At 58.1% G+C, this 16142-nt stretch overlaps 1 protein-coding gene across 10 annotated transcripts in view; it reads left to right on the top strand.

Moving 5' to 3' along the window:
- The window catches only part of IQSEC1 (IQ motif and Sec7 domain ArfGEF 1), a 379425-nt gene that overhangs the window by 254354 nt on the left and 108929 nt on the right, over positions 1-16142 (top strand). The window contains exon 1 of one of the 10 annotated variants that reach the window (XM_077857661.1): positions 4834-5332. The exons of 8 other annotated variants lie outside the window; for them this stretch is intronic. In XM_077857661.1, the coding sequence (XP_077713787.1) occupies positions 5265-5332 (68 nt within the window). In that variant the 5' untranslated portion in view covers positions 4834-5264. Of the gene's footprint in view, positions 1-4833; positions 5333-11379; positions 11508-16142 lie in introns of those variants that run through there. One more of the 10 variants, XM_077857669.1, reaches the window with a different exon arrangement.

Genomic DNA, 16142 nt, shown 5'->3' with positions numbered 1-16142 from the left:
AAGAAGAAGGAGGAGGAGGAGGAGGAGGAGGAGGAGGAGGAGGAGGAGGAGGAGGAAAGGTAAGAGTTTTAACATTCAGCCAACTTGGCATGTGTGAGTGTTTGCCTCATGCCTGGCCCTGCTCTGGGCACCATTGGAAGTCTGTAAATATAAATAATAGGTGATTCATTTTGTTTTCAGCCTGGATCAGGAAAAAGAGTTCTGGCTTTGGAGTTGGATAGGCAGAGCTGGATTTAGAGATCATTCTGGACAAGGCATCTGAACCTCAGTTTGTTAATTTAAAAAAAAAGTGGAAAAAAAAAAGTGGGGGAGTAGGTAGTAGTGAGTGCCACTACTCGGATGGCAGGGTGTAGAAAAAACTAAACTGTATGGATATTTTTTCCACTATCCATGGACTCTCAGGGCTGGAGAGAAAGGGCTGCAGACACAGGCGTGTCCATGCAACATGAGGCTCAGGGACTGGAAGGGACATGGGGCAGAAAAGAGGAAGCCCGGGAAAGCTTATCAGGTTCATTCATTTGGTTGGGGTTGAGGGATTACACCTCCCACCAGAACATCATCACTGCTTGGCTCCACCATCCTCTTCACCGTGGCTTCAAGTGGTATCCGGCACAAGGAAGGCAGTCAGTACGTGTTGAATGGATGAAGGAACAAACATCTGAATAATTGGCTTCCTAGAGGCGGTGGCCTTGGGGCGGGTGGTGTATTGAGTGTTCACTAGAAGTGTTTGTATCCAATGCTGGCCATCGAGGGGCCGTGTGCAGAGGAGGCGGTGGGGTTCAGAGAGAATGCAGGGGAAGGTGTAGCACCACGGCTGCCAGCAGTGGGGAGGCCTTAGATCCCAGGGCCTGTGGGTGGGGAGAGGAGGCAGTTACATGGACCGGACTGATAAAGAGAGAGCACCGGGCACAGGGGGCCACCAGTGAGACAAAGTGGCTGCCGAGGGGCAGTGATACCCTGACCGCTCCCTCGCTGCTCTGCCCCCTGCTCTCCTGCCAAGATCTCCCATGGACCACAGACAACAGGGAACGGAGGGCAGGGGAGCCTGATGATTCAATCCGTGGGGCCAGAGCAGGGTAGACAGTGCATCTGCAGGGCACTTGGAGAGTAACAGGCCCAAGTATGCAGAAATCCTGTCCAGAGTGGGTAGGCTTGGAGCTAGGAGGGCTGGGGTGCTACTGGAGCCGGGGCCGTGTGTGGGTATCAGGAAGCTCCATGTGGGTGGCCGATGGCAAAGGGTCTTGCCTGCCTGCCTGTGGTTTGGCCGGGAGTAGGCAATGGCCGGCCGCAGGGAGGATGTTGGGTTTAAAACGAGGCTTATGACAGACAGTGGGAGACGGGCCCGAGGCAAGGGGAGCACAGGGCGGGCCCCACAGAGATCCAGAGAGTGGGGAGGGGGCCACCCTCTGGCCTCGTAAAGCCCACTGTTGCCTCAAGCCCACTGCCAGGGAGTGGAGTGGAGTGTGATCATTTTGTGGACAAGACAGGCGGAAGTCAGAGGCAGAAGTTGGGGGTTTCAGAGCCCTGAGACCACAGACTCGCTCCTCACCAGGCGAGTAGAACTGACAACCCTAGCTAGATGTGGAGGCCAGATCGAGCCACATAGACCTTCCCTTGGCCTGCAGAGGAGCCCCCCCCCCACCCCCCGCCGGCCCCAGTCCCCATCCCACTGCCCCTGGTGTGGTTGCGTCCTCCAGTGAGCACAGACCCTGAGCTGTGTCCTGCCCTCACGGCCCGAGTTCACCATGGCATCGGCATCTCCCAGGGAACAAATGTATCCTTTTCTTTGCCTGGGCGGCAGTGACTTCATCCCCAGTGGGCCGTGTGAGTCACCGCACTGAGGGTGGAGGGCCGGCCAGCTCTCTGCAGAGCCCCGCTCGGCTGGGAAGAAAGAAGAGCTGAGAGTGTGATTGGTTCCATGCAGACCTGCCTCACTTCTCTCTCTTCCTGCTGTGCTCCCTGTCCGTGTCCTACAGGGGAAGGCGGAGGGACGACCTCACTGGGCACCTAACACATGCCCAGCAGTGCCAGGGGCTTTTGCAGTGACAGCAGCTGCAAGCTCTGCTGTCCTGCGGAAGATGACCCCGAGAGGCTGAGTCCTGCACCGGGGTTCACACGGTTCTGAGGACTCGGTACCACTTTTTCCTCGCCATGGCCAGGAGAGTGGGGATGATTAGTCCCATTTTGCAAAGAAACAGACTGAGGCCCAGAGAGATGGGATGACTAGTGTCAGGGACCAGGGAGTCAGAGGTGAAGGAGGAGTCGGCCCCCATTCTCAGGGGCAAGACTCCATTGGTGATGAGGCTGCCCGTGAGGTAAGTCAGCATTCAGGAAACCTCAAAGAAGCTTTTCTAACCCCCTCGTCATGCCCCACCCCTGACCCCCGCCCATCTAGCCAAGGAGGCAGTCTTCTGAGAAGCAGGTTATGCCCTGGTAGCTGAGGAAAGCCGCACCCATCCCTTCTCATGCCTTGGTGTCCCCATCCATGAGGCAAGGGGGGAAGCCCTAGCGCAGTGCCGATGGAAGGGCAGGGCACACAGGTGGATGCAGCCAAGGGAAAGAACAAAGAGAGGTCTGGACCCTCCAGAGATGTTGGTGGCAGGCAGGGGTGTCTTCCAGGACAGGGACTTGGAAGGGGCCCGTACAAGGGTCTTGGCCTCCTGTCCTGAAAATGACACCCATCTCTGAGATGACCTCCAGAGCCAGAAGGGCCACTGTCCCCTGTCTACTAGGCACCTGCCATGACAGTTACCTCTCACAGAGCAGGCATGGAAGGTGCAGGTGACAGGTATTCCTCCCTGCTGAGGGGCCCTGGTGCTGAGCCCAGGCCCAGGGGCCTGCCCCAGAGCCTGCAGTCATAGGGCGGAGGAGTCATGGGAAACCAGAGCCCAGCAGGCAGCATGGGGGCATGGGGCAGAAAGACAGAAGGTTCAGATTTTCCCGGGATGTGATAGACCATGGATGGAACCCTGAGGGACCAGGTGAGAGGCAACGGACTGATACAAAGGCTGGGACAGGGTTCTAGAAAATGTTTCAAGAAGAGAAAGAGGTTTCTGCTATCACTTATTATAGCTCTGTACCCTATGGGAACAAGGGGCCAGCCCAGGCCAGAGCAGAGTGAGTGAGGGGATGGATGGAAGGAAGAGTAGCAGAGAGATGGATGGATGATTGGATGGGAGATGGGCATCCGTGTGAAGGCATGAGTGAGTCGGGGCATGGTGTAAGTAGATTGGTGGTGGTGGAGATCCATAAACGGGTTGCCTCTACCCACAAAACATGTTGAGAAAACTTCCACCAGTAGGACAGATGAACTCTTGAATGGAGAGGAGAGGTCTTACTCTGTGCGGTGCAAGGAAGGGAGGCTCTGCCCCAGGGAGAGTCTCCTTAGGTCAGGGGAGGCTCGGGATGGAATGGCAGCCTTGGGAGATAATGAGCTTCCCTTCACTGGGGGTGTCCACACTGAGGCTGGGCAGCCACTCCCCCAGGTGCTGTGGAGGGGCTCCTGTGACAGGGAGAGGGCCGCTATGGTGGCTTCTGATGAGGAGAGAGAACTGGGGCTCCCGCGCCCCCCAGGAGGCCCCGGCCTTTGTAGAAACCTATCTTGCTTTCAGATAAAAAGTTCTTTCCTGGCTCGGGGGACAGACAAGCATGCGACTGCTGATCTTCACTGTGGGAATCAGGCTGGAATCCTAGCTGTCCTGCCCAGCCCAGGGCAGGGGGCCTGGGGACAGAGCAAGGCTTCAACCCGGAGACCCAACTCAGGCCCAGCACTACCCTCCCTGACTCTCTGTGGGCAGATGATGCCCTCTGAGCCTCAGTTTCCTTATAGGTGAAACAGGGGGCCCCGGTGGCCACTGGAGGTGGTGACACCGGCAGCTACACGTCGCTATATCTTTATACACCCTTCATGGTGCGGGGATCTGGACCTACCTGACCCCGGGGAGCTTCCGGGGGGCTGTGGGTGGGTAGAAGTAGGTTCTGTGAACACTGACCTTGAGCTGTGAGTCATTGTCCCTGGGGGCTCTGCCTGGGAAGCCCCGGCTGCCTGCCCTGGGCCTGGCCCAGGAGCAGCTGGCGGGAGGGGGTGGGGGAGCAGGGGAGGGGCTCCAGCTGGGACCCCGTCTGGGAATGCCTCAGACCCAGCTCAGGCCCAGCCCCCAGGGCCACTCAGAGGGGCCTAAGCCCTCCAGCCCACCCCCAGCCCACCCCTCTACCCGGAAGAGCTGCTCCCAAAGCCAGACTGCCACAGCACAGAAGCCCGCCTCCCCCACTTCCTAGGGCAGCAACCCGGGGTGAGCAACTTCCCCCATCTGTGCCTCAGTGGCCTCGCATGTAAAAGGGAGCTGATGATCAAATCCGCCTCATAAAGCTGTTGGGAGAACTGGGTTCTGGCCCCATGGAGAGCTTAGCCCAGTGCCCAGGGCTCCATGAGCCCCAGGTGGTCAGGGGAGATTTAAGGTCAAAGGGGCCAGCCACACACAGCATCATCTGTCACCCGGCAAGGAAGTGACCCAGCCAGGCCTGGGAACTTGTCTCCCCCCAGATGGAGACCCTCGTGGGCCAGCCACGCTCCCAGGAAGCAGCCCTGACTTTTTCTTTTGTCTCCTGCACACCCCAGGCTCCCCCAGAAGCCAGGCAGGCAGCGTGGCCCCTTCCCTGTCCTGGCCAGCTCCTGGCCCCCGCTTGGGGTGGGCCGGGCCGCGGGGCGGGTGTTGGGTTTAGGCCTCTGGGGAGATGGGGAGGATGTGGGCCCGCCCTCGCCTCCCCGCCCACCTCCCTCCCTCTCGGGCTCAGGGCTCAGCCTCTCCCGTCCCAGGCCAGCCCCTGGACACAGGACCAGCGACCAGCGCTTTCCCTCACCGGGCAGACGCCCCTCACCCGTCCCGCCCCGAGTGACTCACTGCTCCCCTGGCCCACAGCCACTGCTGTCTCCTGGCAGGAGGCAGACGCAAGGTTGTGCCGAAGCCACGGGGTCTGGTGCGAGAGGGCCACTCGGCCCGGAGGGTCTGGAGCAGCCGGCGGGGCCAGCGCACAGAGGCCAGCCTAGGGACGGCAAGGCCGGTGGCTGGGACTTACAGTGGCCTGTGGGAGCCGGCGCCTCCCCTCTCCCCTGGCTTTTAGGCCTCTTCTTTCTTCTTCCCACCATGAAGAAGGAAGTGACCTGAGAGCCAGCAGAGCCAGCCAGCCCCTGGCCGGGAGGAGACCAGAGTCAGAGGGCCGTGGCCGGGGGTCCCTCAGCCACTGGCTCTCCCAGCTAGCCAGGCATGAAGGGTGGTGGCAGCGCCGTGTGGAGCCTAATGTGGAAATACTGCATCTCCGTGAGGACCCTCAGGTACCAGGGGACGTGTGTGGAGGAGGCTCTGGCCAGCCTCGTATGATAGGAGGGGAGGCTGGGCGGCAGGCTGGCCTCTGTGAGCCCCGGGGCAGCTCCAGCCTGGGGACAGCAGGGACCGAGGGCAGGAATGGTCATGCCTGGTGCTGCGACCTGGAGAGGCTCCTGTCTCTAGTGGGGAGGGAGGGAGGAGCGAGGAACAGGAGTCAGGGAGTGTGCGGGCATCTGGCTGGGACGCGGAGTGCCCACTGGAGGACACCAGGGCAGGTATAGTGTGGCTGGTGGCGTCCCCAGGGCACACGGGAATGGGCGCTTGTTACGTAACACACTGGCACTGGCACAGTCGGGTGACCTTGGCCATGTCCCCTAGCCTCTCTGAGCCTGTTCCCCATCAGTGAAATGGCGCTCACCCTCATTCCTTCCTGAGTGCATCGTAGGGCGATGTGGGACTGTCAGGGCCAGTTGCCGAGGGGGCTGAGAACTCAGCCCGGGCTCAGGCACCGGGATGCCCAAGTTTAAAACTGACCAAGGCGTTATCAGTGGCACGAAGTGGCTTCATCTCTGTGGGCAGAGCTTCCCACTTGCAGACCCTTAAAGGAGTAGCATGAGGCTTAAATGAGGTGATGCACAAAGGAAAGACAAGGCCTGGCCCACCGCCAGCGCTGGCTAGGCCTCAGGTGTGATCACCCCGGCTCTCATTCTTGCACTTCCCCTGAGCCAGATGGACAGGGAGGTGTGCCTGCCTGGAACAGAGCCACTGTGCATGGCAGCGCAGATGGAGGCAGAGCAGAGCTCTTTGCCCCCCGAGGAGGGGGTGCGTCCCCGGCTTGGCGCCAGCCCCTGCACCTGCTAAGGGGGTTCAGGGCAGGGAGCAGAAAGCTGGATCCCATGTGATCTCAGGCAAGGCTGGGTCTCGCCTGTTAAGGGGTATTAGGTGGGGCCAGGATCTTATATGGGAGGGGCTTAGAGGCAGCTGCTTGGAAGGGCTTGGAAGATGTCTATTTCGATACCACCCAAGGGCGGATCTGTGACTTCAAGGGGAGGTTTTACAAAGGGTAAGGGACTGGAAGATTTCCCTCTTTCTTCTCACCCCCATGGCTTATAAACTAAAGTTTCCCTTCCTTTCTTCCTTCTTTCCTTTCCAAAATATTTGTGACCACTTATAGGAAACACCTATGATAAATCAAATAAAACATCAGGATCAGGATCAGGATCAGCACAATATAGAAGAGAATGCCATGACCTAGGGAAAAAAAAAAAAAACATAGACCGGATCAGAGATAAGCAGGATCCTGAGGTCCTTTTGTTGAGGTGAAAATTGCTGAGCTTCCTGGCAACCAAAGAGAAAGGGGAAACCTAGCCCCTCTACCCACACTCCCTGTGATAGATGACTTTCAGTACAGTGGCCACAGTCATCTTTGGTGCTGGGTAAGAGTGTCTGAGACTCTGGGCCTCTGGCCTGGATAGATGGGTGGGTGGGTGAAGGTGGAAGGCATGGCAGGGAGATGCTTTGCATCTGGCTTTAGGAAAACGGGGCAGACAGTGAGGGCTGAGGCATTCTCTTGCATGCGGATGTGGCGGCTGTGGGAATAGAGAGGGGAAAGCTCTCTCACCCCAGGAGTGAGTCAGTGGCCACCTGCCCCTCCTTAGACCTCGGAATATACCTCCTTGGGTCAGCACCTCAGCCAGGCAGGCCAAGGCAGGGGGTGAGTCCCCCGGCTATGGCGAGGGTGCCGTGTGCCTTTCCCTCCACCCTCAGCTGGATTTCCCTGTGTCTCATGCTCTCCTATGGTTTCCGGGGGTTGGCATTATGGAAACCTCAAGGGCTGTTTACAGGACGCAGGGGGCCCAGCCCTGGGAGGCCCTGCCCAGCTCTGCCAGAGGCTCACCAGGTTCCAGGGAGGAGTAGCACAGCCTCAGAGCCCGGTAGACCACGCACTCCCCGCCAGAGTTCCCTCATCGACGGAGCGGGGGTGACAGCACAGCGGATAGTTATCAGAGGCAGGGCTGTGGGGTAGAGCCTTGCGTGGCTCGCGGCAGTGCTCAGAGAGTGTTCTTTGGCCTGGTAGGCCCGACAGTGGCGATGGGCAGGCCTGCGCCTCGGGGCTGATAGGAACGCTGGCGGGACGGCCGCCTCACCCTGGAAGACAGCTCCGGGGGTGTGGACGCCGTAATTGGCAGCGCGTTGGCCCCAAACCCCTACTTAGCACCTGTAAGTTATAGGGCTCCGCCGTGCTTCGCTAGGGAGGATGGCCCTTGGGGGAGGTCCCAGAAGACTTGCTCTGCTCTCTGGACCCCCACCCCATTTGTGGGAAGGCCGCCCGGAGGCCCAAGGTCACTCCCCAAGCCAGACGGACAGACAGACAGACAGTTGGGCAGAACAAGCCCTCGGCGGGATCCCAGCCCCCTTTGCAGCCAGGGAAGACCTGAGTCAGCAGGTCTGCGGCCCAAGGCGGGGCTGGCGGCAGCCACGGTGACAAATTGGAGGCTTGCGATCGGACAGCACATAGTTTTCCACTTGCGTCTTCAGATTCCCCTCCGCCGGAGTCTGTCGCCCCTGGCCCAGACCAGCTTCCATCTGGAAAAGCGAGAGGTGTGTGTGGGGAGCAGGCTGCCAGCAGGCCCGCCCTGGCCCTTTGCCCCGGGGCTCGGTGACTGCCCCCCAGAGGCTGGGGGCAGGGTCTCTGGGCCCTTGGCCCGAGTCGCCGAGAGAGGACGTGACACGGTAGGCCATAGGATGTGCGTTTTGGGGCGAGTTGCCAACCCCCCCACTGGGGCTGTTTCCTTGGGTAACGTGTAACGTGAGGAGAGCTGTGCCAGCGAGGTGGTTCTTGGGAACACCACAGCCGGGTTCTGCTGGCCAGCACCCAGTGGAGCAGCTCCCTGGGACGCCTGTCCCCCCCTTCCCTCTGAGTGTCCCCGTCAGAGTGTTGGAGTCCGGAGGCCGCTGGCTTGGCAGTCAGGCCTGCTTGAGTTCAAACCCTGGTGCAGGCCCTCTGCTTGCGTAAGTGACCCCAGGGCTGTTGAGAGGTCCAGTGAGTCGAGGCCATGGGCCTGCCTGGGCAGGCTAGGTGCTGCAGAGTGGCCGTGTCTCCCAGCTCTGATCTGCCCCAGGCCTTCGTCTGTGGTATTGGTGATAATCCTCAGTCTCTGGGGCCAGGCTGGAAAATCACTTTTGCACCTGGTGTTATTTTGGGAACGAAAGACCTTTCTGTGCCTTGAGGGCCAGTGGGGCATTTGAGCTGCCTGGTGGGCAGAGGCAGCCCACTTGGGGTGCTGGTGGGGGTGGGGCAGGGGGCTCTGCTGAGCAAAGCCTCCCCCGCCCCTCCCCTGCTGGGGTGCATCTGGGGAGGAGGGCCAGAGAGCAGCTGGCAGCCAGGCTCTCGGAGCTTCCGGGGAGCTTCCTGGACAATTAGCCATCTGATGCCCCTCTGTGGGAGGCCCAGTGCACACACCTCCCGGGACAGAGAGCTTGCTGCCTCCCAGCCTGGGGGGCAGCAAGGAAATTCTGCTGCTTTGATGCAAGGAAATTGCAAGGAAATTTCCTTGCTTTGATGCAAGGAAATTCTTTCCCACTTGGAGCTGACAACCCTCTTCCTATGATGCCCCCCCCACACACACACACACACAAACACACACTGGGGGGCCCGGCCCTGCTCTCTGGGCGCCCAGCCCATCTGCTTCCCTGTCCTGGGAGAGCCTATAGTGACCAGAATTCTCTGAGGCTGAGGACGGGGTCTTTCATCCCTTCCCCATTTCCTTTCCCTCTCTGGACAGGATCTGGAGCTGAGTATGAGATGGGATGGGCGCTTGTAGGCACTGAGCGACCACCTCTCCTGCGTGGACACTGCCCAAAGCATGCACATATTCTTTGGGCAGCGGCTTTACCCTTCCATACGTGGGACTTATTGCCTCAGCCCTGCAGGCCTGCCTTCCTCTGCCTCTCCTCTTTGTTCCTCGTGCCCCTCCCCATGCTGCTCTATTGCCCATCCCCGCCCCCCATCCAGTCTTTGTGTGGGGACTGGTCCTGGCACTCTGCCTGGTGCTCAGTGTCCAGCCTCACATCTAGCCCACTAATGTCCACCCTGTGAGGGCCACCATCCCACCAGACAGAGAAGGAGCCTTGGAGCCTCAAGTTAGCAGTCCCCAGACCGGGTCACTGCTGGTCACCCTTCCAGGTGAGGGCAGCAGGTGTCCTCCGAGCCCGGCAGAGAGATTGCATGAGCATCTCACTGGAAAAGTCTTCATTTAGCCAGCCAATAAATATTTGCCGGGCTTCTGCTCTGCATCAGGCCTGTGCCAGACCCTGGAGGTATGGCAAGGAGTAAAGGCAAGGGCCAGGCCTCATGGAGCCGATGATGAGGGGTGGGAGCAGAGAAGCAGTAAACAAAGCATATAGGTGGGAGTGTCTTCAGACAGAGATTACAGGCAAGAAGATAAAACTGGGAAGATGGCTAGAGGGACTGGGTTGGAGAGGGCACGTGACCTGGGGGTTCAGGAAAGGTCTCTCCTGGCTGCCCACTGGCTGCCAGCCACACAGACCAAATGGGGTCTGTTCACACGATGGAATGCTACACAACCACGAAAAAGAGTGAGGTACTGGTATTTGTGACGACACGGAGCCACTTTGGAAACATGCTGAATGAGAGAAGCGGGTCACAAAAGACCACTGAGCTTGTGGACATCCACAGTAGACAAGCCCGCATGGACAGGAGGTAGAGTAGTGTTTGCTAGTGGCTGGGTGAGGGGGGCACTGGAAGGGCTGCTTAATGCAAACGGAGTTTCTTTTGGAGGATGATGAAAATGATGAAAATCTTAGATTGTGATGTGTGCACAACTCTGAATAGATGGAAAGTGTTGTACACGCTGAATAGGTGGATTTTATAGAATATGAATTATATCTCAATAAAACTGTTTTAAGGAAAAGAAAGCAGCAAGAAAGGCCTGTCTGAAGGAGTGGCATTGAGTTGAGAGTGGCGGGAAGGAAGGAGCTTATGAAGCCTTGAGGGAGAGCATTCCAGGCAGAGGGAACAGCAGGTGCAAAGACCTGAAATGGGAGCACACCTGGTGTGTTTGGGGAGCATGGAGCAGGCCCAGCAGGGGTCCAGGAGGGAAGGACTGTGCAGTTCCCAAAGTCTGGCAGTGTTGGGTCCTTGTGGGGAGTTGAGTTTACTCAGATGGGGAGAGGCGGGGCAGGGTTTCAAGCAGGATAATGACATGATGTGCTTTCTGTTTTAAAACAATCACTGGAGCTGCTGTAAGGAAATGAGACTGCGGAGAGGGAGGGGTGTGTGGGCGGGGGGGGGGGGGGGGGGGACGTGACACCAATCAGGAGGTAGTGGCCACTGTCTAGGAGAGACACAATGATTGATACCCAAAGGAGGCAGGCTGGCAGATGATGGCAGTGGGAATTCAGAAGGGAACAGATCACTCCCAGATGGGGATGAGGAGGCTTCCTGGAGGAGGGGCCCAGACGGGGCCTCCGGGAATGAGGGTGGGCCAGGCAGAGAGGTGGTGGTGACAGGGTTCTGGGGAGGCAGGGTGGTGGGGAGGGCAGCAGCCTTGTGGGAGTGGGGAGCTGAGTGCATGGAGGCCATAGGGCGCTGAGGTTGGAGGTCCCGCCCCTGCCACCCCAGTCTCCAATGGGCAGGGCAGGAGCTGCTTGCAGAGTAAGTAGGGCAGCGTCTCTCCGTCTCTCCGGGGCCACGTGTCACGTGCCTTTGTCCCACCTGTTCAGGCTGGGCCTTGGTGAGACCTTTCGCGCCTGGTGGCCAGAGCCCCAGGCGGGGCAGGCATGCTGACGGCAGCCTCACCAGAAACTCCAGTGACCCTGAAACGCGATCGGCCACACGAGACTGGCCAGGGAGGGAGCTGTATTATTTATTGACCAGAGCTTCTGGGGCCTGCCTGCTGAGGCCACTGGGACTGGCCAGACCTTGAAGGCGCTTCCCTGGGCAGTGCGCCTCTGGGGCTTATTCAGAGGTGGGCGGGGGCCCCAGGGTGCCCACACCCTCTCCCCAGGGCGTGGTTTCCTTGATGCTGGCTGAGCAGGGAGGAAGTCAGACGTCAGGCCCTGCAGCGGGGAGGGCCCAGAGCTTGTCCCCAGGGGCCTTGGAGACAGGCAGGCAGGGCCCTGGGGCTCCAGAAGGACCTCCGCCCTCTCCCCTCTGACACTGTGAGTACCAACCACCTAGGCTGGGGGAGGGGGAGAGTCTCGGCCACCTGAGAAGCCTGGGAGGGCCTTGCTGATTGTCCGGGCAGCCTGCTGTGGCAGGGTCTTGGGGCTCTCACCAGGGCATTTGAAGTTTCTCGAAACAGACTTCTCCTCATTGGCTGGATGACACAGAGACCCTCCCCGGGCCCAAAGGATCTCAGGTGTTCCCCACCCCCGCAGCTGCCTAGTAGGGCAGCTTCAGCTGTAGGAGGGAAGTTCTTTCACTCCCCTGGGCATTTAGACCAGCCCCAGGCCCTAGTGGGGGTGGAAAGTCCAGGACCCCTTGAACACCCAGGCTGGTTGGTCCTAGGCCTGGGGCCCTCACAACCACCCTGAGAATGAACAACATCCATTTTCCAGCCAAGTAAATTGAGGTCCACGGAGGTTGCACATTTGCCAAGGACCCCTGCAGTGTAGTTGGTGCAGTTTCTTTCTTTTCCCTGCTGCTACCGCCTCACCCCACAGAGCATAAATTGTGTGCACGAGGAGGCCTGGGGCAGAAGGAGCAGAAGCTTCTTTCTGAAGTGATCCAGAGTAGAATCTTGAGGATCTGCAGATCCCCAGGGCTGGGAGGGACTTCAGAGACAGCCCTCAGGTGGATGAGCAGCTCTGGACACACAGAATGAGGGGGATTCAGTGAGCCTCTTGGGTACTGTCCCTTGGGAAATCCCCTTTAGTAAGATGGGGGGCCTGGGGCCACCTGCCTGTTGGGGAGATTCCCCTACTGCGTTCTGCTTCCCCATCTAACCTCACTACGGCCCTGGAAAGGAGAATGGCTATCACCCTTGGTTATGTAGAAAGTCAAGCATAGAGATGTTGGGATATCTGTGCGATGTCCCACAGTGGGTGTAAGTTGGGAACTGGGGCTTGAACCCAGAGGGACGCCGAGCCCCTCAGTGCATCATGGTCTCTGTGTGAGGTGGTGGCGGTGGGGAGGGGGACAGGGAAGGATGATCCCATGACTGTCCCATTACTAGGTCTCATTTTTCCCGTCTGTGGCGGGTTGGACTCCAGTGCTGAGGAGGGGGCTGTCTGCCCCACTGGCCTGCAGGAGCTGGGGTTGGGGTCAGGCCAGGCTTGGCTGCAGGACTGAGAGCTCCTAGGTTGGCCCTCTGTTCTCAGGTTGACAAAGCCTTCCTCCGACACATCTGTGGAGGCCCAGTGAGCACCCCAGTAATCCAGGGGGCCCTGGGAGGACCCCGGATGGTCAGGCAGCTCAGAGCACGGGGCTCTGGCCTCCATCTTTGTGGTCTCCTGCAGCGACCTGCCCTTTGTCGGACTCCAGGGTACAAACTGGGGAGCCTGGCCAGATGGGTGCCAGCACCTGTCCTGGGGGTAGGGCGGAAAGAGCGTGACCAGGAGCCAGGACAGCTGGGCTCTGAGGCAGGCGCTTCTGCGGGCTCACCTGGGATCCAGACAAGCTCCTTCTCTCATCAGGCCGCGGGTGCTCCCCTGTGACCAGCCAGGTGGAGTCGGGAGCCCTGAAGTGATCTGTGACTCCTTGCAGAGTTTCAGGCTCATCATTCATGAATTCAATCCTTGGACAAACTTACCGAGTGCCTGCTGTGTACCAAGCCCCACCTTGTCTCTGGGGCTACAGAAGTGATAAACCAGAGCTGGAGCAGCAGGAGGGGGTAGACAGCAGGGGAGGCATACCTGGTTGGGTGTGTTTTGTTTTCATAGATACTTATCCCCTATTAGGAAACAAAGCCAGCCAGCATACCAGATTCATGATTTCATAGATACCAATGCTTGGGATGAGCAAAGCTAACAAAATTAAGAAGCCAGCGGATCCGAAGTTAAATTGGGGAGCAGGCGATGGGCAGGGAGGGCTGGAGTTGTGTGCAGGCTGCGGGCCCCTGGGGCTCTACACAGAGGCAGGGCAGGCAGGGGCTGAGCTTTGCTGTCTGCCGAAGGGCAGTCCAGGGTTTGAGGAGCGATGTGGGGCTTCCACAGATGCTCCTTCCCCAGAAACTTCTGTAAGTTCCCAGACCAGCTCCACTTACAACGTGACCCTCTTCAGCTTGGCTCTGCTCAGATGAGTCTTTTACACCTGACAGTCACACTGGGCTTCTTCCGACCCTCCGAGCATGCTGCCACTGTGTAGATGTCAGAGTCCAGCAAGTCCTGGTTTGGGTCCTAGCTCTGTGCGCCTGCCCGGGTAAGTCAAGTCAAGTCACAGGCCTTCCCTGAGCCTCCAGCTGCTCGAGCATGAGAGATTGTTTCATGGCACCAGATAAACTCAGGTTAATGGGCCCTCTCCTCCTGTCCCTCCCCTGCCACCAGGGTTTTCCTGAGGCCTCTCCCTGGGGATTGAGTTGGGATGGGACACAGAGACCAGGAAACAAACTCGGGCTCTCCTGTCTCTCTGGGGGCCTGCCAGTCTCATCCTGTCAGAAGCCCCCTCCTCTGGGCTCCGAGTGAGCAGAGGTCGTGCAGGTCTCCTATCCCCATCATTAGAGCTAGAGCAACTTGGCCTTCAGAACCCCACACAGATGTGAGATTACTGCTAAGATGCAAAGGCCTGGCCAGGCATCGACAGGGTATGTGTGCGGCAACCCCCTCTCCCGCCCCGAGCTGGGGAAGGGGTCTGAGCACAGCATCTGCAGGCAGTCAGACAGGTGAGGGCAGGTAGGAGGGCCATACCACAGCCTCCACTCAGAGCCCTTTATGGGCCAGGCCAGTGTGAAGTCACTTGGGCCTTCCTCCTGAGTCTTTGAGGGATGGGTCATGAGCCCCCGTTTGAGGGATGAGCAAACCAATGCCCAGAAATCCACATCAGTGTGATTTCAGCTGCCTCTGGAAAAGAGGTAAGAGGAGTCTGGCCAGGCAGAGTGGGATGTCCAGGCTGTAGCCAGCATGCGGGGAGCATGTTGTCAGCTGGGACTTGGACACTAAGGCCATGAGGCAGGCTTCTGGGAAGGGTCAGGCTGCTGAAGAGCGTTTAAAGCCTAAACTTCGGTGTGAGCCTCAACTCTGCTACCTTCTTAGCTATTTGACCTCGGATTAGCCTCAGTTTAGCCTCAGTCTGTCAGTGAGGACCCTTCTATTTGCTGGTGACAAAAAATCCAAGTCAAACAGGCTTAAGCAGAAGGAGGGCTTCAATGGTTCATGAAACAGAAAAGTCTGGGGAGTAACTAGCTTCAGGAATGGCTGGATCCAGGGATTCGATGTATGTAATACATTTGTACTTGTCAACTCTCACCTCTGCCTTCCTCCCTACTGGCTTCATTTTGAAGCAGGGCTGCTCCATGTGGGTTCCCCAGCTCCATGCTTGGCATGTAGGGAATGCTCCCCAACAGCAACTGGTCAGCTTCAGGGGCCAGGCTGCCATGAGCAAACACATTGTCTCTGTCTTAGGGATGTCAACAGTGCCCTGGGGGAGGTGGGACAAGAACAGAGGAAGTTACCATAAAGGGTGAGCAGAGCTGAGACCATTGTGCGCTCCACAGCCCGTGAGAGATCAGAGGAGGAATGTCAGAATTCACATCTGGATGGGTTCCTCTGTCTTCCTAGAAGAGATGACAGCTAAACTAGATTTCGAAGGCAAAGGAGGAGTTGGCCTATGGCATGAAAAGTGAGGGAGCAGGAGCCGTGGGGTTCAGATTGCTTCAGGACCCACACACAGTGGGGCTGGCCATGCTGTAGAGATCTCAGTGGGGCTTAGAGGTCAGGATAGGTGGTGGGGGTTGGAGGTGGGGGCAACTGACGCTACATGTGGATGAAAGATGGCTCTGGCTTTGAGGCAGTGAGGACAGGAAAGAATGAGCACTTAGTGAGCCTGCAACTTTCCATAGGTTGCCTCCTTCCGGCTCCACGACAGACCCTGGAGGCACCTCATCCCCACTCGGCAGAGAATGGAACAAGCGCCAGAACAGAATGCCTTATCTAAATCAATCAAAGGTTTTTCTCCCACAAACTTCAAAATTTGGACTTATCAATGGGCCAGGCCCAGTGCCTCTGACTGGCCATTAAGAGGCTACTGGGATACCGCCCATGGCAGGGACATAGGGGGAAGTTACTGTGTTCAAAACAGCTGCGTGTTGAAATACCTTCCCAGCAGACTAACCACTAAGACTCCTATCACACAGGCAGCCGGAAGCACAGTAAATCTGAAACCTGGCATCTGCAACATGGGGGCACATCATAGCCGGGGGTCAGGCGGGAAATGTGAAGCCAAAGACTCCCCTGCTGAAGTAGGTATGGAAAGCCACCTGCTCGCGAGCAACCAGAGGAAACCAGCTTGGTTTGGGCTTTAAGCAGCGAATTTTTAAACCACTTCTGAGCTGTCCCTCACTTGTAGCTGAGATAAGCCAGGGAGAAGAATATGGGGTGGGAGCAGGAAGATGGAGGGCCAGACCCCAGCTCCCCATTTGGTTGCTGTAACCCCTCTGAGCCTCAGTACCCTCATCTGTAAAGCGAGGGCATGCCCTATGCAACGACATAGACATAGTTCAATAAACGTCAAGGGTCATTATCCCCAAGTAAAAGAAATAGTCTCAGTTTGACTATAACATTTTAAAAATTGCCATTTTCACAACCACAGATATAAGACAAATGAGAAATTGTCCGGTTCAGACTTTAAATCCCAACCCC

Source organism: Canis aureus, chromosome 19 (assembly GCF_053574225.1).
Source record: "Canis aureus isolate CA01 chromosome 19, VMU_Caureus_v.1.0, whole genome shotgun sequence".
Classification (NCBI taxonomy): Eukaryota; Metazoa; Chordata; class Mammalia; order Carnivora; family Canidae; genus Canis; species Canis aureus.
This window is presented reverse-complemented; position numbering and strand designations above follow the sequence as displayed.